A 26,890-nucleotide genomic window follows, 5' to 3' on the forward strand; every position below is an offset into this window, starting at 1 on the left:
GAAAACATTGGTATGCAAAAACACGTGCACCCCCATGTTCATCGCAGCACTGTTCACAGTGGCCAAGACATGGAAACAATCAAAGTGCCCCTTGACAGAGGACTGGATAGAGAAGAGGTGGTGCATAGCTACCGGGGAGCACCACTCAGTCATGAGAAAGGAATAAATACTGATGTTTCAACAACATAGACGAGCGAATCTTGAGAATGTCATGCTAAGCAAAATAAGACAGAAAGAAAAAGTCAAGAACTGATAGATTTCCCTCATATGTGGAACATAAAACTGAAGCAACAAATGTACAAACAAGATAAACAAACAAACAAACAAAACCTCATAGACAGAGACAACAGCATGTTGGTGACCAAAGGAAAGGGGTGGGAAGGAATAAAGGATCTGAGGTATCAAATACATGGTGGTAAAAAGAGATTTTAGTTTGGGTGCTGAACACACCATTCCATGTGCCAATGGTGTATCATAGAATTGTATATGTGATACCCATATAATTTTATTAACCAATGTCAACTCAATAAATTTAATTTAAAAAGTTAGATGCTTCATTCATGTGGCTCATAACACATCCAATTCAGATGGAATACATTTAATTTTGGATGTAAAATTCCTGATGCCTCAGTTGTAAAAACTCAAACCCAAAAGGTGATCATAAACTTTGAAGAACTAAATGAGTATATACATATGACAAAAGTACATTTTTGATATATCTGGGCTCCAGGTTTGTAGTCTATAAAATGGAACTCTTATTTGAGTATTAAATATGATGTATAAGTGACTATCTCAGTATCTAATAAAGAGAAAATAATGCATGTTGAATAAACTCAAATACTGAGTTAATGAATGATGAAGTAATTCAGTCTCAATCATCTTCATTTACATTTATACCCTCCAATTTCATATTCTAATTACTATTAATTTTAGCACTCAATAATTCACTGCATGATGTACAATAATTCACTGTATTTTATCTCCTACAAAAGTCAAATACTCATCATAGACAAGGGCTGCTTTATTTCACTGATATGTTTTTCATTCTGCACTACATTTGCCATGCCAATTGCTATATTTGCAGATTTGAGACTAATTATGCAAACAAAGAAAGATCAGAGGTCATTGATTTCTTTACTTCCTTTCCTCATCAACCAATCAATTAATCAATAAAATAAATCTCTTTGAAGGCACAACTGCGTTCTAGGAACAAAGAAAACTGACAGGAGTTTCCATGGGAGATGTAAGCATGGTCCTTTTAGGCTGTTAACAGCAGTTTTTGCGTCTGAAGGTATGTGGTAGAGAACAATTGTTAAGTATAGATGGGGTGGGGCAAAAGTTGTTTGTATGAAGACTAATACAGTAATGAATAAATAACAAGGCAAGAACTGAGTCAGTGTTGCACATACTCACAGTTGTATGCCCACCTCTGCCCCTTTCCAGAGGTGGACTAAGGTGGGTGGAGGCCCGGAGTGCAGAAGAAAATACTGGGCCTCTTATAAAAAAGAGAGAGGCAGGAAAAATGAAAATACATGTTAACCATATTTTTAAATAAAAAATATCATGTACTATTAATGTTAAAATTGCACTTATGAAACCAAACTTGGTGCCATTAGAAAAAAGTGTTCAGTTGGGGTTTTGCGGGGCCCTTTAGAAGTTGGGGCCTAGGGTGTGCGCCTGGTGTGCCCACCGTTAGACCCACCTCTGCCCCTTCCTGCATGCAGACCATCCAGATTGCAGGGCCTAAAAAAACCTATTGGAATAGTTGAGACCTAGTTAATAGGATGAAGAAGTCATCCTATTTATAGGTACCTATAACTAAAGTTTTGGGTAATAGACAAAATATGATTAAAATTGTGTTAGAAGAGTATTATTAAGGCACTGATATCCTGAGAACGATCAAAGCAAGACAGACCGTATATCTCTTTCAGGAAGACTGAAGAGCCACAGCACTTCAGGGTCCCATTGACCATGATGGCTATGCGGTCACCCAGGATGTCCGCTTCGTCCATGTGGTGGGTGGTCACTAGGATGGTGCGATTGTGTTTGTACTGTTGAAGGAGGTCCCAGGCGATTCTTTTTGAGAGGGGGTCCATGCCAGCTGATGGTTCTTCGAGTATCACCACCTGCAGACCGGAAGAACAGTCCCATGACCACCAATACTTGAAGCCCAACTACTTGGAGGATGATTCACTATTTGAGGGGAACACACTGAAACTAAGAGACAAAGCCTAGCGGTAAAAACTATTTTAAAATATTTAAAAACGAATATTTGAAAATATTTAAGAAACTATTTTAAAAATTCTGCATTTAACATTGGCCCCAACAGTACACTGATAACCCCTCTGATTACCATGGGCAGCATTCCCTTAAGATTCTTCTCAGCTCTCAGGTCCTTGTCATCTGAGCTTTCTGGACCAGCTGGCGGGGACTGTTTGTGTTGCGCATGCGCAGGCGCACGCCCCGCCCCGCCCCTCCCCGTTCTCTCTGTAATACCTCGGAGTCCCCTATCAGCGCTATCAGGAGGGAGAGTTTGCGCTTCGTCCCTTCACTCAGCAACTTTGACAGTGTGTCGCGGTCCTCTTGCAGGTTAAAAGTAGAAAGCATATGGTCAATTTCCACAGGCAACATCTTTGGACATTTTCTTTTTACCTAGACAGAGAAGCCATACTTTACATAATGCATCCCAACTGTACCCTCAGGAAATTTCTAGATCATAACATCTATCTACAGGGGTGGGCAAAGCCAGGCTCACAGTCACGAGTATGTGAAACAGTTTATTCCTTCAGTGTTACCTATTCATTACACTGGGGAGCAACATTTTTGTTGCATCCACAAAAACACTTGTTCTTACCTAATTCGAGTGTACTGATCTCAAATCTGACATTAGTTTTTCTCTTTAAGCTACAGTTTTTTTGCAATTCAAGATTTTAGGTTTTCATCTTATTGTAAAATTTTCAACATTTAGTTTAACATAATGAAGTGGAATGTCTTCTTGGGCATCATCTTTGTGAAAATATAATAATTTACATAAAGCATCAGAATTTGTTTACATTTTTGAAATGGAACATATTAAAACACTTATTTTAATAATAAAATTTGCGCAAAACTTATTTAAATTCTATTCAGGCAAAAATTTGTGTTTGTAGCTCTCACGTTTATGTACTTGTTCAGGACAATCTCGTTTGATGCTGCAGCAGTAGTCTGCTCATCACTAACAGCTCCAAGATTTTTGGGAAACTTATCAAGGTGACTGTTTAGGAAGTGAATCTCTTTTTCTTTTTATCTTATTTTTATTAATTTTAATGCAGTGACATTGATAAATCAGGGTACATATGTTCCGAGAAAACATCTCCAGATTATTTTGACCTTTGATTATGCTGCATACCCCTCACTCAAAGTCAAATCGTCCTCTGTCACCTTCTATCTGGTTTTCTTTGTGCCCCTACCCTCCCCCCACTCCCTCCCTCTCCTTCCTCGCCCTTCCCCACCCCTCCACCCCACGCCCTGTTACCATCACATTCTTGTCCATGTCTCTAAGTCTCATTTTTATGTCCCATCTATGCATTGGTTCATATAGTTCTTAGTTTTTTTTCTAATTTACTTATTTCACTCCGTATAATGTTATCAAGGTCCATCTGTGTTATTGTAAATGATCCGATGTCATCATTTCTTATGGCTGAGTAGTATTCCATAGTATATATGTACCACAGGAAGTGAATCTTAATGCTCATGTTACATCCAATGTCTCAGAAAGCCAACAGCATCCTTTGAACCAGAAGTTCATAGTTTTCTGCTTTTTTGTTGCCAAGGAAGTTCTCTGTGACTGCCACAAAAGGCTGCCATGCTGCTTTCTCCTCCTTACTCGTCTTCCTGGCAAATTCTTCATCATGTATGAGGGTTCATATTTGAGGTCCATTGAATACACCTGCTTTTATCTTCTCAAAAGACAAGGCAGGAAAAGCAGAAATAATGTTGAAAGCATCCACTTTCTCTATTCAAAGCCTAAACAAACTGCTTCATTAAGCCAAGTTGGATGTGAAGTGGGGGAAAATGATCCTGTCTGTATTAACTACAGGTTCATTCACAATATTTTGCATCCCTACTTCCAGAGCTTCATGTTTCAGCCACTCCTCCTGTGTCCAGTGTTTCTCCTGAGCTTGGCTGTCTCACAAACACAGAAAGCAAGGATACTTCGTGAAACCTCTCGTTGTCCTAGCAGAAAATTTACCATTTTAAGATCCATACAAATGATCAATTTATGTTTCTCATACTTCAGAAAGTCGAGGACAATTTTTATGTCATTATAATCTTCTCGCAGATGAGTTGAATAACCATTTGGAACCACTGCATAAACATTACTGTTGTGTAGGAGAACACATTTCAGACTCTGTTTAGAGCTGTCAAGAAATAGCCGCCATTCTGTTGGACTGTAAGTGGTAACACCTAGCTGGCTGAGAAGACTACTGATATCATGACAGTAAACAAAGTGTTTGTCTTCGGAAAAAAAGTCCACAAAAATTTGTTCACGCTTCCTGAAATGGGATACTTTAGCTGACCTGTGAAGTACATTCTTTTCTTGAAGCCTTTAGACTAATTAGCTGCTTTCTTTGATAGGCCCAAATCTCTTACTAAGTCATTCAATTCAGGTTGGCTAAACTGCTGAGGGGTTAATGATTGCTTGGCATCAGAAGAAGACCCTTCAGATTCTACAACCATTTCCTCATGCGTCTTATCAAAATACACTTGATCATCATGTTCACTTTCTTCATCCTTAGAAGAAATAAAACCATTGAAAATTGGAACCGGGAGTGTCTCTGAGTGTGGGATAGGTCATATTGCTGAAGGAATATTAGGATATGCGATCATATGCTGTTTTTTCTTGCCGATGCCCTTTGTATGGATCAGACAGAAATAACAGTCACTGCTGTGGTCCTTAGGTTCACGCCAAACCATGGGAATACCAAAAGGCATTCCTTTGCGCTTTCCTTTTGTCCAGTCATGAAGCATTTCCTCACAATTATGACACACAATATGAGGAGCCCAATTCTTGTCTTGATCGCCAAGGGGAACTTGAAAATAGGCAATATATGCACGTGTCACAAATGATGAAATATTGTGCCTTTGACGTTGAAGTGTGTAACAGCCACATATATAACAGAAGGTGTCAGGGCTATTCTTACATTTACGCCTACTTGAAGAAGCCATGATTCAATCTTAAAACAAAATAAGAGGGTGTTTTTATCACATAATAATTTTTTACATTTAAAAACAACTACAATTATGTAAAAGTGATGTTTGTAAAACATTAATTGCCTTGTGGTCATGTTCAATCCAAGAGTCGTTGCCCTTTAACTCCAATTTAAAAACCAATGCATGCTATTATTAATTGTAATGAAAAGAAATTAAAATGGCATAAAAACTATATAGCATGCACCAATAAACGGATTTCAGATTTGGAATCAGCAATGCAGAAATATATAGAAACAGTTCTAAAACCTCATGCAACAGAAAATGAAAAAAATTTGTTCCTCAGTGTTATTGTAGTACGTGTATTTATTTAATTACAACTGTAACCATATTTTTCTCCATTTAGAAATGAAGTCTTTTGCAACTATGTCCTTAGAACATTTCACGCCAGTTCTATTCTTGTATCAGCTACCTAATGTCTTTTCCCCTTTGTCTTCCTCTATGTCTAAAGGAGTTTCTAAAAAATTAATATTCAGAATTGATAAAGATACTTGAACTCAGGAATAAAAGGAGAAAACATATCTCTAGCTTCCAGGTATGACAGAGTCAACATACACCTTTTCCTCCCCACTGAACTCCATTAAAACCTAAAGAACTAGAACAAATAAACCACAGCAGGTGTATCAAGAACATAGGAACTGATGGCATTGACTTAGGAACAGTAGAGACTGTTTGCCGTGCTGTCATCCTGAACCCATCTTTATGTATATATTTTAATTCTCTATCATTTATTTAATTCCATACCTTTTTCCGTTTGAGGACCCTGTAATAGACTTGTCGTGGCTGGACTGCGACAACTGGTGCCCATACGTGTGGCTATCAAAAAAGGGAAAGTGGAGAGGTAATGGAACTCCCCCAGAAGTGAGCACACGGAATGTGCAAGAAGACAAGATGGCGCTGGAGTAGGCGGACGTACCAACTTCCACCTCCCAGAACCAAAGTGGATTACAAACTAATTTTAAGAACCATGATCTGGAAAAACCAACTTTAGACTAAACTAAGAGGACTCTTCAACCAAGAACACTGAAGAAGCCACACTGAGACTGGTAGGAAAAGCAGAAACGTGGAGAGGGCTGCCCAGCTCCCCGGAGCGAACAGCAGCCGGGAGAGGCTCGTGTGGCGGGAAGTGAGTTTAGCAGAGAGAGCAAAGTCCTGAGTCCCAGGTACAAAGCCCCAGCCTGCAGCCCCAGAGCCTAGAAGAGGCGTATGGACAGTATTTAGCTGGAAACAAGACAGGATACTGTTTGTGAGAAAGAGACTGATTTCTTAGACCCAGGATTCTTCTTAAAGGGACTGCGCAGAAAACCTCTATCACAACCACTCACCTAGGGCTCCAGGGGACGAGGAGAAGGAGAGGTCCAGACTAGCAGGAAGAAAGTGTAATGTAGGAGGCACAGAGAGAAACATTTTGAGAGACAGCCACCCTAACCTCTGGGACGAGTCACTCCACAAATCTGAAGTGAATATTTCCCCTGGGAACAGCAATACCAGCAAAGGGAAGCAGGACACCAGCCAAACAAGTTCTCTATGGCACTTGGAGCAGAGCTGCTTAGAAGGAGGGAGCTTTCGGGACTACAGTAGTGAGTGTTAGGGTCTGAGCTGCAGTGCCCACACCCCACACGGCTGAGGGCTCGCTGGAGGGTGGGTGGCGGCGGGATGCGGGATGCAGAAGTGCAGTTCTGTCAGCAAGGGCAGAAGCTGGCTGGCCACCACTGAGGCTCAGGTGTGAGCTCAGACTTGCTTGGCTGGGGAGGAGGAGACGTGAAAAAATGGTCAAGCCCAGTTACAGCCTGCCTGCAATCCAGCCTGTGGAAGAAGGGTGGAAACCCCGGAAGGGGTGAAGACCTTCCCTTGAGCAAAGGTGCTGGAGCGCAGCCTTTCCCCACCTGCGGAACTGAAGCTTGTGGCCTGACGTGGGAGCCGGCTCCTCCCGTGGGAGTGGAGCCAAAAGCCCAGAACAGGCAGAGTCCCACTACTGAGTGTGGACATGCAGTCCCGCCCGGCCTGTGGAGCCAAGGCTTGCAGCCGTCCCACGAGTGCGCTCCTCCTGCAAGGTGGGGCGAAAGCTCAAAATCAGGCAGAGACCCACAGCTGAGCAAAGGTGTTCACCCCTGCCCTCAGGACCGAGCATAATGCCACCTGCGGGGGCGGGCGAAGGCCAACGCCACCGAAGCTTGTACACCCGAGCACGTGATCACAGCCACTCCTGTGAAGGAGAGGCGGAAACCACAGCAACAGCCCCAGTGGGCAGGCACCGGCAACACCCATACCCAAATGCCCTAGGCAGCAACAGCAGAGGGGGTGGAGGGCCTGCAGACAGACTACACCTAGGGAACACAGAGGCTACACCCAGTGGACTCCAGTGGCCAAAATCTTCTTTTACACAGAAAATGAGAAGGCAGAGAAATGCAACACAAATGAACCAAGAGAAATCCCCAGAAAAGGACCTGAATGAGTCAGATATAACCAAATTACCAGATGCAGAGTTTAAAATAATGATTGTTAGGATGCTCAAAGATATTAGAAAAATAGATGGTCATTACGAATACCTATCTTTTTTTTCCTTTTTTTCTTTATTCATTTTTAGAGAGGAGAGAGAGGGGGAGAGAGAGACAGAGAGAGAGAAGGGGGGAGGAGCTGGAAGCATCAACTCCCATATGTGCTTTGACCAGGCAAGCCCAGGGTTTCGAACCGGTCATTACGAACACCTAAATAAAGAGATAGCAAATATAAAAAAGGACATTGAAATAATAAAAAAGAATCAGTCAGAAATGACAAATACAATATCAGAAATGAAGAACACAATGGAAGGAATTAACAGCAGGATGGATGAACTGAGAATCGAATCAGTGAGTTAGAGGACAAGATAAATAAAGGCATGGAAGCAGAGCAGAAAAAAGAAAAGAGACTCAAAAAGTCTGAGGAAACTCTAAGAGAGCTCTGTGACAACATGAAGAGAAATAACATCCGCATCATAGGGGTTCCTGAAGAAGAGGAGAAAGTACAAGGGATAGAGACTTTGTTCAAACATAGCTGAAAACTTCCTTCAATTAAGGCAGGAAAACATCTCACAAGTTCAAGAAGCACAGAGAACTCCATTAAAGAGAAACCCAAAGAAATCTATACCAAGACATATCATAATTAAAATACCAAAGCTAAGTGATAAAGAGAAAATATTAAAAGCTGCTAGACAAAAAAAGACTATCACCTACAAAGAAGCCCCCATAAGGATGAATTCTAACTTCTCAAAAGAAACACTTGAGGCCGGAAGAGAATGGTAAGAAATATTCAAAGTAATGCAGAACAAGAGCCTACAACCAAGACTACTTTATCCAGCAAGGCTATTGTTTAAAATGGAAGGAGAAATAAAAAACTTTCCAGACACAAAAAAAACAAAAACCTCAAGAAATTCACTACAACCAAACCAAGGCTGCAAGAAATGCTAAGGGGCCTGTTGTAAACAGATCAAAGGAGAAAAAGAATATAGCAAAATAGGAATACAGAATAAAATGGCAATAAACAATTACATATCAATAATAACCTTAAATGTAAATGGATTAAATGATTCGATCAAAAGACATAGGGTAACTGCGTGGATAAGAAAACAGGGGCCTGACCTGTGGTGGCGCATCGACCTGGAAATGCTGAGGTCGCTGGTTCGAAACCCTGGGCTTGCCTGGTCAAGGCACATATGGGAGTTGATGCTTCCAGATCCTCCACCCTTCTCTCTCTCTGTTTCTCTCTCTCCCTCTCTCTCTCCTCTCTAAAAATGAATAAATAAAATTAAATTAAAAAAAAAGAAAACAGGACCTTTACATATGCTGTCTACAAGAGACACACCTTAAAACAAAAGATGCACATAGACTGAAGATAAAAGAATAGAAAAAAAAAATATTTCACACAAATGGAAATGAAAAAAAAAACTGGGGTAGCAATACTTATATCAGACAAAATGGACTTTAAAACAAAGACTATAGTAAGAGATAAAGAAGGTCACTACATAATGATAAAGGGAGCAATCCAACAGGAAGATATAACCATTATAAATATCTATGCACCTAATATAGGAGCACCTAAATATATAAAGCAGACTTTGATGGATTTAAAAGTCAAGATCAATAGCAATACTATAATAGTAGGGATTTCAATACCCCACTAACATCACTAGATAGATCCTCAAGAAAGAAAATTAACAAAGAAACAGCTGACTTAAAGGACATACTAGAGCAACTCGATTTAATAGATATTTTCAGAACCTTTCACTTTATTTTTTTTATTATTTATTTATTTTTGTATTTTTCTGAAGCTGGAAACGGGGATAGACAGACTTCCGCATGCGCCCGACCGGGATCCACCCGGCATGCCCATCAGGTGGCGATGCTCTGCCCACCAGGGGGCAATGCTCTGCCCCTCCAGGGCATCGCTCTGCCGTGACCAGAGCCATTCTAGCGCCTGGGGCAGAGGCCAAGGAACCATCCCCAGCGCTCGGGCCATCCTTGCTCCAATGGAGCCTCGCTGCGGGAGGGGAAGAGAGAGACAGAGAGGAAGGAGAGGGGGAGGGGTGGAGAAGCAGATGGGCGCCTCTCCTGTGTGCCCTGGCTGGGAATTGAACCCGGGACTTCTGCATGCCAGGCTGATGCTCTACCACTGAGCCAACCAGCCAGGGCCAAAACCTTTCACTTTAAAGCAGCAGAATATACATTCTTTTCAAGTGCTCATGGTACATTTTCTAGGATAGACCACATGTTAGGGCACAAAAACGGTCTTAACAAATTTAAGAAGATTGAAATCATATCAAGCACTTTCTCTGATCACAATGGCATGAAACTAGAAATCAGCCACAACAGAAAAACTGAAAAATACTCAAAACACTTGGAAACTAAATAGCATGTTATTAATAATGATTGGGTTAACAATGAGAATCAAAGAAGAAATTAAAAAATTTATAGAAACGAATGATAACAAGCATACATCAACTCAAAATATATGAGACACAGCAGAAGCAGTCCTGAGAGGGAAGTTCATAGCATTATAGACATACCTTAAGAAGCTAGAAAAAGCTCAAATAAACAACTTGACCCTGTATCTAAAAGAACTAGAAAAAGAACAGCAAGTAAAGCCCAGAGCTAGTAAAAGGAAGGAAATAATAAAGATCTGAGCAGAAATAAATGACATAGAGGCTAAAGAAACAATACAGAGGATCAATGAAACCAGGAGTTGGTTCTTTGAAAAGGTAAACAAGATTGATGAACCTTTAACCAGACTCACCAAGAAAAAAAGAGAGAGGACTCAAATAAATAAAATTAGAAATGAGAGTGGAGAAATAACTGACAGAAGAGAAATACAAAATATTGTAAGAAAATACTACGAAGAACTGTACACCAAAAAACTAGACAACCTAGATGAAATGGAAAAATTCCTTGAAACATATAATCTTCCAAAAATTAATCTGGAAGAATCAGAAAACCTAAACACACCAATTACAACAAATGAGATTGAAACAGTTATCAAAAAGCTCCCAAAAAAGAAAAGTCCTGGGCCTGATGGCTTCACAAGTGAATTCTACCAAATATTCAAAGAACAACTAACTCCTATCCTTCTCAAGCTATTTCAAAAAATTCAAGAGGAAGGAAGACTTCCAAGCTCCTTTTATGAGGCGAGTATAATTCTGATTCCAAAACCAGGCAAAGACAGCACAAAGAAAGAAAACTATAGGCCAATATCCCTGATGGATTTAGATGCTAAAATCTCAACAAAATATTAGCAAAACTGGATCCAGAAATATATTAAAAAAAATCATACACCATGATCAAGTGGGATTTATTCTTGGGAGGCAAGGCTGGTACAATATTCACAAATCAATCAATGTGATTCACACACTAAACAAAAGGAAGGAGAAAAACCACACAATAATTTCAATAGATGCAGAAAAAGCATTTGATAAAATCCAGCACTCATTCATGATCAAAACTCTCAGCAAAGTGGGAATACAGGGAAATACCTCAACATGATAAAGGCCATCTATGACAAACCCCATCATACTCAATGGGCAAAAATTAAAAAGCTATCCCCTTAAGATCAGGAACAAGGCAGGGGTGCCCCCTTTCACCACTCTTATTCAACATAGTTCTGGAAGTCCTAGCTACAGCAATCAGACAAGAAAAAGAAATAAAAGGCATCCAAATTGGAAAAGAAGAAGTAAAACTATCATTATTTGCAGATGATATGATATTGTATATAGAAAACCCTAAAGTCTCAGTCAAAAAACTACTAGACCTGATAAATGAATTCATCAAGATGGCAGGATATAAAATTAATACTCAGAAGTCAGAGGCTTTTTTATACCACTAACAATGAATGGTCAGAAAGAGAAATATAGGAAGCAATCCCCTTTTACCACTGCAACCAAAAAAATAGAGACCTAGGAATAAATTTAACCAGGGAGATTAAAGACTATCAGGGAAGATACAAACAAGTGGAAGCATAGACTGTGCTCACGGTTAGGAAGAATAAACATCCTTAAAATGTCTATATTACCCAAAGCAATTTATAAATTCAATGCAATACCGATTAAAATATCAATGACTTACTTCAAAGATATAGAACACATATTCCAAAAATTTATATGGAACCAAAAGAGGACATGAATAGCCTCAGCAATCTTGAAAAGGAAGAATAAAGTGGGTGGTATCATACTTCCGGATATCAAGTTATACTACAAGGCCATTGTACGCAAAACAGCCTGGTACTGGCATAAGAACAGGCATATAGATCAATGGAACAGAATAGAGAACCCAGAAATAAACCCACACTTTTATGGACAATTGATATTTGACAAAGGAGGTAAGAGCATACAATGGAGTAAAGACAGCCTCTTCAACAAATGGTGTTGGGAAAATTGGACAGCTACCTGCAAAAAAATGAAACTAAACCACCAACTTACCCCATTCACAAAAATAAACTCAAAATGGATAAAAGACTTAAATGTAAGCCGTAAAACCATAAGCATCTTAGAAGAAAACATAGGTACTAAGCTCTCTGACATCTCTTGAAGCAATATATTTGCTGATTTATCTCCACGGGCAAGTGAAATAAAAGACAGGATAAACGAATGGGACTCTATCAAACTAAAAAGCTTCTGCACAGCTAAAGACAATAAGAACAGAATAAAAAGACAAGCTACACAATGGGAGAATACATTTTACAATGCGTCTGATAAAGGGTTAATAACCAAAATTTATAAAGAACTTGTAAAAACTCAATGCCAGAAAGACAAACAATCCAATCCAAAAATGGGCAAAAGAAATGAATAGACACTTCTCCAAAGAGGATATACAGATGGCCAATAGGCATATGAAAAAAATGCTCAACATCACTAATCATTAGAGAAATGCAAATTAAAACCACAATGAGATATCATCTCACACTGGTCAGAATGGCACTCATCAACAAAACAACACAGAATAATTGCTGGTGAGGATGTGGAGAAAAGGGAACCCTCCTGCACTGCTGGTGGGAATGCAGACTGGTGCAGCCTCTGTGGAAAACAGTATGGAGATTCCTCAAGAAATTAAAAATCAACTGCCTTTTGACCCAGCTATACCACTGTTAGGAATATACCCCAAGAACACCATAGCACTGTTTGAAAAGAAGAAATGCACCCCATGTTTATGGCAGCATTGTTCACAATAGCGAAGATCTGGAAATGGCCCAAGTGTCCGTCAGTGGATGAGTGGATTAAAAAGCTTTGGTACATATATACTATGGAATACTACTCAGCCATAAGAAATGATGACATCAGATCATTTATAACAACATGGATGGACCTTGATAACATCATACGGAGCGAAATAAGTAAATCAGAAAAAACTAAGAACTATATGATTCTCTACATAGATGGGACATAAAAATGAGACTCAGAGACATGGACAAGTGGGGGGAAGGAGAGGGAGGGGGTTGGGAGAGGGGAGGGTCACAAAGAAAACCAGATAGAAGGTGATGGAAGACAATGGGACTTTGGGTGATGGGAATGCAGCATAATCAAATGTCAAAATAACCTAAAGATGTTTTCTCTGAACATATGTACCCTGATTTATCAATGTCACCCCATTATAATTAAAAAAAAAGTGCACAGGAACCAGAAGGGCTGTTGAGGTGGCTGCTTTTCCCTCGTGTGCATCCCCTCGCCTGAACTCGAGCAATCCCAAACGGGGAAACGTACAGTGCTGCCAACTGTACATTTGACTGAGACGAAGGAGAAACCCACTGGTTTTGTTTTGAGGAGTGGAAATGGGAAAACTTCTAAAGTTCTGAAAAAGTGGGGGAAGGCCAACCCCACTTCCTTCCCTGATCTTATGTGGCCCAGACTGTGGGTGGTCCCGGGGGAGACACGTCCCAGGGGAGGGACCGGCCAGATTGGGACCCAAAGTGCGGAGGGAGATGAACTTGCTGAGGTCAGAGCAACCGTGCTTCCAAGAAGACGGGGCCAACTGCTTTTCACATCCTCTCTGTCCTCTGCCACTGGCATGTCACAGTCATGGAAGGGGGTTGTTTCTGGCGTGGGGACTGATACAAGAATCCTGGGGAAATGGAATACACTGAGAAGGTAACAGGAGAGAGGAACAGGAAAGTGACCAAGTTATTTTTCAGCTCATGTATTTACCCCATCATTTGCATACCTGGATAGGATCCTTATTAGAATACCAAACTTCAAAAATGATACCAATGAGTATACCTCTACCCAAGTGTGAACTGACCAGCGGGTAACACGGGCAGGGGAGAAACTGAAAAGCACAGCAAAGACTTGGAAACAGACCCGGGAACCATAGCCCACAGATAAGATATAAATAAGACTTAGGGTGTCAGAAGGTATTGTTGAAACATCCAGGATAAAATAGAAAAATCAATTGCTACACAAAGAGTGACAAAAATCTTATCCTATATAGAAGAGACAATCAACAGGTATCTCTAAGAGGATGGCACAGGTGCTGGAATAAACACAGAAAGTATCAAAATATAGAAAAAGAAACTATCTGAAAACTTACAACTAAAAAAATCTATAAGCAAAATAAGCAGCTCATTTGACTTACTTAATAGTAAAATAGAAATGACAGAGAAAAAGGTCAGTGAATTTGAAGACAGATAAATAGAAATTATACAATCGGAACAACAGACAGAAAAATGATGAAGAAAAATGAATAAAACCCAAGGACTTTTGGGACAACAACCAAATATCTAACATTCATGTCACTGTAGTTTCAGAAAGAGAGAAGAGTATGTGGCTTAAATAATATTTAAAGAAATAATGACAGAAAACTTCTCAGGTTTGGCAAAAAGATACAAATCTACAGATTGAAAAAGTTGATTGAATTTGATCCAGATAAACTCTAAGAAATTCACACCAGACAAATCATAAGCAAACTGCTGAAATGTAAAGACAAACTCTTGGCAGCATTCAGAGAAAAAATGATGAATATTTACTAGATGTATGCACATTTAGGATTGTTTTTTCTTTATGAAATGGTTCTCTTATCAACATGTAATGCCCCTGTTTTTTTCTCTGGTAATTTTCTTTAGGGGAACAATTCAGATGACTTTGAATTTCTATTAAAGGTGTCCAGAAAGCAGGAGAACAACATTCTTAAGTGCTGAAGGTGTCTATGTCAAGTAAAAATATTCTTGAGGAAATATGGTGAATTAGACACTCTCAAGTGAAGGAAAACTAAGAGACTTTGTAGCCATGAGTATTGATGTAAATAGACTGATATAAAATGTTTCTCAAACAGAAATGATACAGGATAATTTGAAACAGTGAATAATGACAGTACAACAGAAATGGAGACTCAGGGACATAGATCAAAGTGAAGTGGTTACCAAGGGGAGGGGGATTTGGGGGAGGGGAAGGTTGTAAAGAGGGACAAATATAAGGTGATGAAAAATGATTTGACTTTGGGTGATGGGTATACAACATAATCAACAGTTCAAGTGCTATAGAAATGTTTATCCAAAATCTATGCACTCTTCTTATTGATCAATGTAACCCGGTTAAATTGAATTTTCAAAAAAAAAAAGTTATAATCACTATTGCTTTCTTTTAATTTTTTAACTTACTTTTATTTTTAGTGAGAGAGAGAGAGAGGGAAGGAGGAACAGACAGACAGGAAGGTAGAGAGAAATGAGAAGCATCAATTCATAGTTGTGGCACCTTAGTTGTTCAGTGATTGCTTCTCATATGTGCCTTGACCTGGGGACTCCAGCCGTGTCAATGACGCTGAAGCCAGTGACCTTGGGCTCAAGCCTGAGACCTTGGGCTTCAAGCCAGTGACCACTGGGTCATGTCCATGATCCCATGCTTAAGCTGGCAACCCCGTGCTCAAGCTGGTTAGCCCGCGCTCAAGCTGTCGACCTTGGGGTTTCAAACCTGGGTGCTCAGCATCCCAGGTTGACGCTCTGTCCACTGCGCCACTGCCTCTGCTCAGGCTAACAATTACTTTCTTAGGGTTTTTAAAAATGTTAGGTTGATTTTAAGCATTTTCAGTATATGGAGGTGTACATTTGTGACAACTGTAGCCTAAAGGACAGAACCTATAGTGTGGTCGGTCAGGTTTCTGTGCTCAAAACAAAATTAAAAACTGTTGATTCTAAATAACTGAAAAGCTATGTCTGTAATTTGTAATCCTTAGATTACAAATATAAATATACTAAAGAGCTAATAAAAATTACAATAAATAAATGAAATGAAATATTAAAAAATGTTCAATTAACCGAAAATAGGACAGCAAAGAGAAAACAGAGGGAAAAGCAGTAAGAAAACAGAAAAGACATAATAAAAGTGACACATTCAATTTAAATATAAATGGTGGAGTGAGAAGATACTCCCCATCTCTCTTCTTTGAAATTTCAACAAACTGAACAACATTTCGATAGAGTTTCTTCTGTGGAGGGTCCAGTAAAGCCCACTCCTCCAGGGTAATGTTCCACAGCCACACCCTCAAAGGTTGCCGAGTCCATGCCTCAGTTTCCGACTCCCTCCCCCCTGGCAGTGCAGGCCACACCACAGAGGCAATGTTGCAGCCACCAGAGGCCTCAGTAGATGTGAGAGTGCCCGGACTGTTGGCAGAAGCCAGAGCCACCACCGAGCAGTCATGCCGTCCACGCCCTTCTGTTCGGATTTCTTTTTTAAAGTTTCGGTCTCTTTTGACAAAGTACTTGTTTTTATTTTATTTTTTTATAGATTTTATTTTGTTGATATTAGAGCGATAAGAGGCAGGGGGAGCGAGAAGTATCAAACTCTCAGCTGCTTCATGTTAGCTGTTCAGTGGTTGCCTCTCATGTGCGCCTTGACCGGGCGAGCCCAGGGTATTGAACCGGTGACGCTATATCCTCTGCACCATCACAGGTCAGGCATCAAGTATTGATACTTGTTTTGTTCATCATTTTTTCTCAGTTCATTATATTGCTTATCAGTATTTCCTCAACTCTTGTTGAGTGTTTTCAGAACTTCAAGTTTGAATACTCTTATTGTCATTTAACTCCAAAGTGTCCTTGTGACTGATACTGTTTTCTGGAGAGTTTTCATTTTCTTTTTGAACTGTGTCTCTTTTTTGGTTATTTTTGGTATTACTTTTTCTTTGTCTAGACTCTAGATCAGTGGTTCTCAACCTTTCTAATGCCGTGACCCCGCAATACAGTTCCTCATGTTGCGGTGACCCCAAACCAAAAAATAATTTTGGTGGCTACTTCATAACTGTAATTTTGCTACAGTTATGATTCGGAATGTAAATACCTGATCATTATGTATTTTCCGATGGCTTCAGGCGACCCTGCAAGGGTCGCGACCCACAGGTTGAGAACCGCTGCTCTAGATTGTGTTTGAGAGTGTATTGCACTTGCAAGAGGCTTTCCTATGATTTTCCGGTAGGGGTGCTGGATTACAAGCTTTAGCTCTGTGAAACCCCCGGCTGACCTCTGCTGGGGTCCACCGTGATGCAGCCACCATGACGGTGTGGGCACGTGCAAGGGCTTTATGGCTTTTTCCGCTTTTCTCCTGGAACGGCAATCCCGGGCCTCCCCATAGTTCTCCCGGTGTCCCAAAAGAACAAGAAACAGATAGAGAGTACCCGTTTTTCAGGGGAAATAGTTGATCTGCAGTTATTTCTTGGGTACGTCGCTGTTACTCTTGGCACACGAGGGGAGGGGTTGAGATCAGGAGGCTGGGGGCTGCACGAGGGGGGGTGAGATCGGGAGGCTGGGGCTGCACTCTGTGTTGCTCTGTCTCTGTCCCCAGCGCAGGCAGCTGGCAGACCGTGGGGATGCCCACAGGGTTCTCGAGCTCTGTCTCTGCCCTGTCCCTGCAGCGGCTGCTGCTTTTGTTCAGCAGTGTTGTGAGTGTGCTCCCAACCTCTCCAGTCCTCCCAGCAGAGGAAGACCCAGAGACTGGGTTTCACCCTTCTCCAGAGCCCCTGCAGACAAACCCCAGACAGACCAGGTGTGTCCCCTCTGCGGAACCCCACTGTGAGTGCTTCTTGTCTTCTGCACCCGTCTCTATCCTTCCCACCGTCCATCAATCCAATGAGCAGATCTTTCAGGCAAACCTGTGACCCCAGCTGGGTTTCCTTCACTGAGTTACAGCTGCTCAACTTGTTGAAATTTCAAGGGGCGAGATCAAAGTATCTCACACTGCCATTACTCTGACACAATCATGTCTTGTTTTTTTGAGAGTCGCCTTGGAAGAAGGTGATCTGATTGCAGTGAGGCCCAACAGGGGCTCTCAACCAGAGCCAAGCCCAGACAAAGCAAAGAGCAACTCCGCTCCTTTAATAGATGTGTTAGCTCACAACGGGTCACAGTTGTGAGTGCCAGCACGTAAAACTTTAAATGTGTGAGAAAATGCAGAATAAAATCGTCATGTCCTGGTGTTGGGCACAGAGTCTAGAAAAGACGGCAAAAGCAGGATCCATTAAGAACATGTGATAAATTGAATAAAAATATAAAAACAAGATACAGTTTGGGAAAAATGTTTCTAATGTACATGTCAAACAAACGACATGTATCTGGACTATATAAAGAACTCTCAAAAATTTAATAAGAAATGAATAATCCAAACTAAAAATAGACACAGGCCTCAACAAATATTTTATCAGGGAGTATAAAAATGGCAGATAAGCACATGAAAGATGATGTATACTGTTCTCTATTCACAAAGTGCAATTTAAAACAATGGCTAGACACAAGTACACACTGATTAGAATGGTTAACATTTTAAAAAAGTGTTGACAATTCCATGTTTTGGCGATGACATGGGCGATGTCATTCTCATACATTGCTGGTGGGAGCGTGAGACACCACTGCCACTCTGGAGGGCTGTGTGGCAGTGTCTGACGAAGTTAAACAAATACTTGTGAGGGAGCAATTCTACTCTGAGAGACACAAAACTTATGTTCACACAGCAAAAAGCTGTACATAAAATTCAGTTTCACTCATACTCACCAAAGCCTGGAAACAAACAAACCAATATTCCTCAGCAGGTGTGCTGTGTTCTATCCAAACATGAACTGCTACTCAGCAGGTGTGCTGTGTTCTATCCAAACATGAACTGCTACTCAGCGGGTGTGCTGTGTTCTATCCAAACATGAACTGCTACTCAGCAGGTGTGCTGTGTTCTATCCAAACATGAACTGCTACTCAGCGGGTGTGCTGTGTTCTATCCAAACATGAACTGCTACTCAGCGGGTGTGCTGTGTTCTATCCAAACATGAACTGCTACTCAGCGGGTGTGCTGTGTTCTATCCAAACATGAACTGCTACTCAGCGGGTGTGCTGTGTTCTATCCAAACATGAACTGCTACTCAGCGGGTGTGCTGTGTTCTATCCAAACATGACCTGCTACTCAGCGGGTGTGCTGTGTTTCTATCCAAACGTGAACTGCTACTCAGCGGGTGTGTGTGTTCTATCCAAACATGAACTGCTACTCAGCGGGTGCTGTGTTCTATCCAAACATGAACTGCTACTCAGCGGGTGTGCTGTGTTCTATCCAAACATGAACTGCTACTCAGCGGGTGTGCTGTGTTCTATCCAAACATGACCTGCTACTCAGCGGGTGTGCTGTGTTCTATCCAAACATGAACTGCTACTCAGCGGGTGTGCTGTGTTACATCCAAACATGAACTGCTACTCAGCAGGTGTGCTGTGTTCTATCCAAACGTGAACTGCTACTCAGCGGGTGTGCTGTGTTCTATCCAAACATGAACTGCTACTCAGCGGGTGTGCTGTGTTACATCCAAACATGAACTGCTACTCAGCAGGTGTGCTGTGTTACATCCAAACATGAACTGCTACTCAGCGGGTGTGCTGTGTTCTATCCAAACATGAACTGCTACTCAGCGGGTGTGCTGTGTTCTATCCAAACATGAACTGCTACTCAGCAGGTGTGCTGATACATCCAAACATGAACTACTACTATTCAGCAGAAATGGAACTGAAAGGCATTATGCTCAATGTAAGCAGCTAATCTCTAAAGGTTACATAGTACATGGTTCCATTTATATAATTTCTTAACAGACACAAAAGTAGTGATGAAAGAGACCAGAGGTTAGCAGGCGGAAGAGATGGAACACAGAGAAGGAGACTGAGGGAGGAAGTGTTTAGACCAGGGGGAGTCACCCTTCTTATACCGACCGCTCACTTCTGTACCTCTGTTAGTAGTAAGATTTTTCTAACCGCCCACCAGTTCCACAGTCATGGTGATTTATAAGTAGGAAAAACTTTACTTTATAAAATTTATATAAAGGAGAGTTACAGCATGTTAAAACATATAAAATAATATACTTGCCAAGTACTTTATGTCGGATTTTTGCTAAGTTTTGGCAGAATAAATCTTTATAAAACAACTTACTCTAGTTAAATCTATCTTTTTATTTATACTTTGGTTGCTCTGCTACGGCCCACCATGAAAGCTGGAGTGCCCCCTAGGGGTGGTAGGGGACCAGGCTGACCACCACTGGTCTAGACTGATGAAACTACTGTGTCTTGGTTGTGGTGTTGGTTAAATGTGTTAAAATTCATGGTTCTGTCAATCAAAAGAGAAAAGTTAAATTTCTGTATAATTAAAGCAAATCTCTGACTCACCTTAAAGAGAATAAGGTGTTCTGATAGTGTCAAGTTATTAAACAACAAGTCCTGCTGTGGACAGAAGTCTAGGTTTTTTTGAATATCATCATGTTCTTTGAGATGTCATAGCCATTGATATAGGCCTCTCCCGCGGTTGGAAGGTAGCGACCTAAGTGAAAACAGGAGACGCTGCAGAGGTTGCGCTTTGATCAGAACATGGCAGGACTCTGCAAACAAGCATCTCAAATTCAGTGTGCTCGAGGTTACTCAGGAGAAAGCACTGTCCCCTGCAGAACAGTTCCCTAAAACAGCAAGTTACTTCTGGGTGGTGGAATTAGCTATGTCTTTTAATTCTCTTTCCTTTTCTTTTTTGCTAATATATACTAATTTTTTGCACATCAATATGGGTTATATTGGCAATAAAAACATATAAGTATGTTGCTATATTCCCATTTATTGGCACTGAAATCACCTGTCCACCCGTATGTGAACCATAATTAGGTACTGTGCACAGCTATGAAAAACATAAAGATCTAGAATATAAAATGTTTGTCCATATGAATTTTAAATAATAATAACCAGTCCAAATTTTGTGGGAAACTATTTGGTAAATATGTAAAAAAGAAATTAAATAACCATTTAAACCCTATAAATCATTTATTCTATTTTAAAATACACTTATAAATAATGCGTTATAGGTGACCTATAAAATTATATTAGTTTCAGTATACAAGATAATGATTAGACAATGTATAAATTGTTAAATAACCACTAGAATAAGTAGGGTTAACACCAATCACCATATATAGTTACACATTTTTTTTGTGATGAAAATATTAAAAGCTTTCATCTTTTAGTTACTTTCAAATAGAAAATACAGTGTGATCCACTGTAGTCACAATGCTGCCTGTCACACCCCTGTCACTTATTTGTAACTGAAGTCTGCACCTGTGAGCCCACCACCCACTCAGCCCAGCTCCTGTCCCCCGCCATTGGCCACCACCAAGGTGTCCTCTCCAACTACGGTTCATCATTTACAAAACATATTCTATATATATGAGATCAACTGGCATTTCTCTTTCTTTGTTTAACTGACATCTATGTACTCTTATTGATCAACTCACCCTGTTAATTTTCTAAATAAAATTTTTTTAAAAGTTTGCTGATTCGTTTTTCTGCCCGATCAACTTTTCAATTTTGTTTATATTTTTTATATCCACAATTTTATTTGGGTTTTGAAAAATAATTTCTATCTCTGTATTTTAATTGTCTTCATGCATAATTTGCCTCATTTCATTTGTTTTCTGTGTTCTTTGTATTGTTGAAATATGAAGGGAAACACAGGCTTTTCTTATGTCAGATAACGCAGAGATCTGTGATTCTTAATGCTCAGATATTGGAGCTTTATTTTGTTCCTTTGACTGTGGTATGTTTCCTTGTTTCTTTTTTGATGTTCTGTTGAGAGCCGAACATTTAAAAACAGATATGCCTCCCAGTGTTTATGGACTGTTTTCATGTATGTGAAATTCTTCACCAATCAGCCCAGCTGGAATTTTTGATCTTGCAAACATTTTCTGAGGATGTGTCTTCTCTGGGTTGTTTTTGTGTGCTTTATTTCAGTAGATACAACTGCTTTAACTGTCCCAATTTCCGGAAGCAGCTTGGAGAATTTAGTTTCAGTTTCCTAGTTTACTCCCCTGCCCATTCTGTGATGCCCCCTTGGCACCTGCCCGTGGACTGACGCCCCCTTGGCACCTGCCATTCTGTGACGCCCCCATTGGCACCTGCCCATTCTGTGACGCCCCCTTGGCACCTGCCCTGGACTGACGCCCCCTTGGCACCTGCCCGTCTGTGACGCCCCCTTGGCACTGCCGTGGGACTTCCCTCGACTGCTGGAAGGCAAGCTGAAGTGCTGAAGAGTCTGCATCTTTTCTTCCTGTGGGTTTTAACTTGGCATCCATTCCATGCTGACACTCCTGTCAGGGCTCCGTTAGATGGGACAGAAACCAGCCTCCCTTGGGGAGCCCTTGCAAAATCCAGAACACTGGATGCAAGTCCCCATCTTCTCTGTTCCCCGGGAGGAGCTCTGACCTGGAAAGCTGCCCTCCTGCCCATGCAGGCCTGTGAGGGAAGGGCTTGGGTGAGAAAATGCCAAACTTGCTGCTTTTGGTGTTGGCTATGTGTTCACCTGCACACTGCAGCTTCCAAACTGGTACCCAGGATTCTGGAGAAAGGTATTTTTGTCTGTATATTGTTAGCTTTGTGTCTCCATGGGAATGAGGGCCTGGAGCTTCCAAGTCCACAGCGTTACTGATGTATCCCAAACCCCTATTGTTTCTGATTGCCCTTCTTCCTGAGCGTTGCTCGACTGCCATGACCTTGTTCTGTGTCCAGAGTTCTGACCGGGTTGTTGCTGACACTTGTGTTCTGTGATTGGCTCTTTTCTGTGAAGGGGCTGGAGCTTCAGAGCTGCCTCATCTGTCATTTTATTGCGCCAGGTGGTTGCTCGCGAGTTGCATCGTGGTGAATAAATGGTATTTTTAAAGGTGGAAGTGGAGTGGAGTTCGTCACTCCCAGTGAGAGGCAGGAGCACACGCAGATGAAGGACGTGCATAATAATGTGTTCCGAGAAGCAGAGAGTGTGTTCCAAGATATCTGATGCAAGGTATACCAACTACATATATGTATTTTTTCTTGTCATTATCAAGTTAATAATTCAAATCATAACCTCATGATTCTTTTAAGAATAGTAACTGAGACTGAGAGGAAGCCAGTGGGAATATGTAAAACAGAGAATGTGGGTGTGGCCTTCCTTCCTGACTAGGTTTTTTTTTTTTGTATTTTTCTGAAGTTGGAAATGGGGAGCAGACAGACAGACTCCTGCATGTGCCTGACCGGGATCCACCCGGCATGCTCACCAGGGGGCGATGCTCTGCCCATCTGGGGTGTCGCTCTGTTGCGACCGGAGCCATTCTAGTGCCTGAGGCAGAGGCCATGGAGCCATCCTCAGTGCCCGGGCCAACTTTGCTCCAGTGGAGCCTTGGCTGCGGGAGGAGAAGAGAGACAGAGAGGAAGGAGAGGGGGGGGGTGGAGAAGCAGATGGGCACTTCTCCTGTGTGCCCTGGCTGGGAATCCTGACTTAGTTTTGCCATTACTTTTGTGTCAAAGAAGAGGCTATTTATCGTAACTACTAGGCTCAGTCTTGCTTGAGTCTCTGAGAACTGTGTTAATTTAACACAACATGGGGTTCCCTATCCTAATGGTCCCAGTATTACTCATATGTTCTTCTCCCGCAGCATTTCTGAAGCATGACCTTCATAAAATCCTCCTCACTGGTTTCTCACGGCTCCCAGCGTCAATTACAAACTTCAGAGTACGTCTTCCCTAAACTTTGGGTGATTTTACCTCTGATTATTCATCCGGCTTCATCTCTTGCCATTATATTCCTTATCTGATCTAGTTATCCAGATAATCTCTGCTTCCCAGCCTCCTGGTCTTTGCTTACAACTACAATATTCTTCTCTTTCCTTCATAACCCTGTACAACTTCTATGTGCCTTAGACTCGATATCACTTCCCTATTCCTCATCACCAATACAGGCTAGATGTCGTTCTACTGGGCGAACAGCATCCTACATACAATCTCTACCTTCTTATTTAAGGTGCAAGTTTTCAGTCTTCCGTTTGAATTTCCATCAGAGCATAAAACTGAGTGTAACAGCTCTGTAATCACCACTGTATTATAAATTCCTATAAAAATCAGTATATAACATTTCCCATTGAATAAATAAATGAATTTATTACAACATCCAAGACATCTTGGTTGTAAATAATTGAAACTATAATAACACCAACACTGAAATAGCATATACAACACCACAACCTGCTGATTGGTTTACAGTCACAGAAGGAACATGACTGTTCTGGACAGAACTGAATACATACCTGTGAGAATGGACAGGACTGTGGTTTTCCCTGACCCATTTTCTCCTAGAAGAATAGTGATCTGCCCCTTATATAAATTCAAAGAGATGTTGTTTACTGCTACTTTGTCACCAAATGTCTATGAAATAAAAGAAAAATGACTTGATACCTGTCACTATCATTTATGAAAGAGAAAAATTCATCTTTTCTATTCTTAGGAGAATCAACATTGTATCATCAGACTTATAAAAGGTATTCTGAATAAGAAACAGTACTTGCAGGTGCACGGAGTTGGTGTATTAGTCAAATGAAGTGTGAAAGTACAGTGTACATCTATCTCTATGTGGTGACAGAAATGAGACCTGTCTAGAGTCTATGTGTGAAGAGTTAACATAGTATTTACAGGGATACTCAAGTGCAGCAAGAGCTGGAAGCTCACAGAGCTGCCACCAGTGAGCAGGAAAGCGGATGCTATCGTTACACCCAGAAGTTTGAGAACTCACAGGAGCACGCCCAGGACGTTTTAGGATTCTAACTAGAAGTTGGCAAATTCATATAGGGTTCAGTATGTGTTTTTGTGTGATTACTGGGAATGGGGAGAAAGGAGGGTGTAGGTGCAGAAATGGTGATAAATGAAGACTTCAGTGTGGGGGACTGAATACACAATATGATATAGAGGATGTGAACACCTGAAACCTGTACAATTGTGTTAACTAGTGTTACCCTAATAATTCAATTAAAAATAAAAAAAAAGAGTTGAATGCCTGAAACCTGTAAGGTTTTGCAAACCAATGTCATCCCAATAAATTCAATTAATAAATAAAAAATAAGAAAAATAAAAAAGAATATACACCAGACATTGTTTGTGGTCCATGGACCCTAAAATATTGATCAAGTCCTTTATTGAACATGTCTGAAAACCCTATTAAACTGTCTCTTGGAAACTCCTAATATTTCAGTCTGAAATCAGAAATCCCATGGTTCCCAAGAACTCAGCTAGCTGAATCTCACATCCGCCTGCAGGTGCCTCTCATTGGCAAATCGTCATTAAAAGCAAACAGAGAGGCCTGTTTTGGGGAACGTGGCTCATGCAGAATAAACTTTGGGAAGAGGCGGGCACTGCCAAGCTGACAGGAGACCGTCCGGGACAGTGTGTGTGTCCAACAGTAGCACTGCTGATAGTTTGGATGACATAACTCTTTGCTTTGCAGGGCGGGCTCCCCGATAACTCAAAGGATAGTTAGAACCTCCCTGGTCTCTGCCCTGTAGATGTCCCTAGAACTCTCCTTCTGACCTCTCTTTCCCTTGGTTGTGACAACCAAAATCTCTCCAGATAGTGTTTGACATCTTCTGGGGGACACAGTCATCCCCAGCTGAAAGTGACTGCCATAGGGAATCTAACTTTCTCTTATGAATTCAATTACTTTATAGATGCTGATAATCTGCTATAATCTGCTTCAGTCATCATCTCTCTTCAAAGCTATAGCTCTACATCTCCTACTGTCAATATAAGTTTAAATATTTATAAATATCTCAAATTCAGTTTGATTTTGGTTGAATGTATATATTCAACATAATGTATACATTACGTTGTATATGGGTATACAACGTAATCAACAGTTCAAATGCTATAGAAATGTTTACTGGAAACTTATGTACTCTTATTGATCAATATTACCGTTAAATTTAATTTTCTAAATTAAAAAAATTCAGTATGTCTAAAAAAACTCTGCTCATTATCATATTCTGAATATACAGTCTTTAATTGTACTCCCTAGGTCGGTGAATGGCCCCCAAATTCACCTAGATGTAGAGACCAGAACCCTGACTATATATAACCCTACACTTCATTGCTGTTACTACTGTATGCAATAAATCACCAAGTCCAATTAATTAATTAGACCATAAGTGATCATTCTTCACTTAAAAACTATTTACTGAGTGCCCATTGTGGACTAGGCACTGTGCCATGTGCTAAGAGTTACACCCAGAAGTAAGTGATGTATAATCCATGCTTTAATGAAGCTTTGGTAAAGGAGGAGAGGAAAAAAGTAAAGGCACATTAAAAATAATTATGGATCAAGATCAACATAATAAACAAAATGCACGATGTAAGGTATGAGAGTGAAACAAGCACTCACAGCAGTCATCAGGCAACCGAGGTTAACGGTCCCTGAGAATGGAAAACAAAGGAGGTAGCCCCTGTCTCCCCTCCCCCATTACGTAAACGGGGTCTATGTCATGAGTCACTCAGGCGGAGACTAGTGGTCGACCTGAGCTGAAGACAGAAATCTGAGGGTCCAGTGAAGGGAAGAGAGAGAATGTTGAAGAGGGAACACAGGCATGCAGGGACAGACCTGAGCATGGACAGCAACAGCCACCCTGAGTGTTCAGACAGAAACTGCCTGACACGGCAGGAAGACCACTTATGAGTTAGAGGACCCCTCGCTGACCCTCGCCCAGGGCCAGGAGAGGTGCTTCCTCCCACCAGCCAGACTAGAGAAATGTAAGGCTCACAGGGCAGGGGTAGGTGACGAGGAAGGGTCACAGGCAGGGGTAGGTGACGAGGAAGGGTCACAGGCAGGGGTAGGTGACGAGGAAGGGTCACA

General features: G+C 41.0%; 1 protein-coding gene across 1 annotated transcript in view; it reads right to left on the bottom strand.

The window, feature by feature from the left end:
* LOC136404362 (phospholipid-transporting ATPase ABCA3-like) overlaps window positions 1-26,890 on the bottom strand; it is a 113,917-nt gene that overhangs the window by 64,867 nt on the left and 22,160 nt on the right. The window contains 5 exon segments of the mRNA XM_066383679.1: window positions 1,916-2,126; window positions 2,497-2,652; window positions 20,377-20,465; window positions 20,468-20,527; window positions 24,303-24,420. Of these exon segments, the coding sequence (XP_066239776.1) occupies window positions 1,916-2,126; window positions 2,497-2,652; window positions 20,377-20,465; window positions 20,468-20,527; window positions 24,303-24,420 (634 nt within the window).

This window comes from Saccopteryx leptura, chromosome 4, assembly GCF_036850995.1.
Source record: "Saccopteryx leptura isolate mSacLep1 chromosome 4, mSacLep1_pri_phased_curated, whole genome shotgun sequence".
NCBI classification, from domain to species: Eukaryota; Metazoa; Chordata; class Mammalia; order Chiroptera; family Emballonuridae; genus Saccopteryx; species Saccopteryx leptura.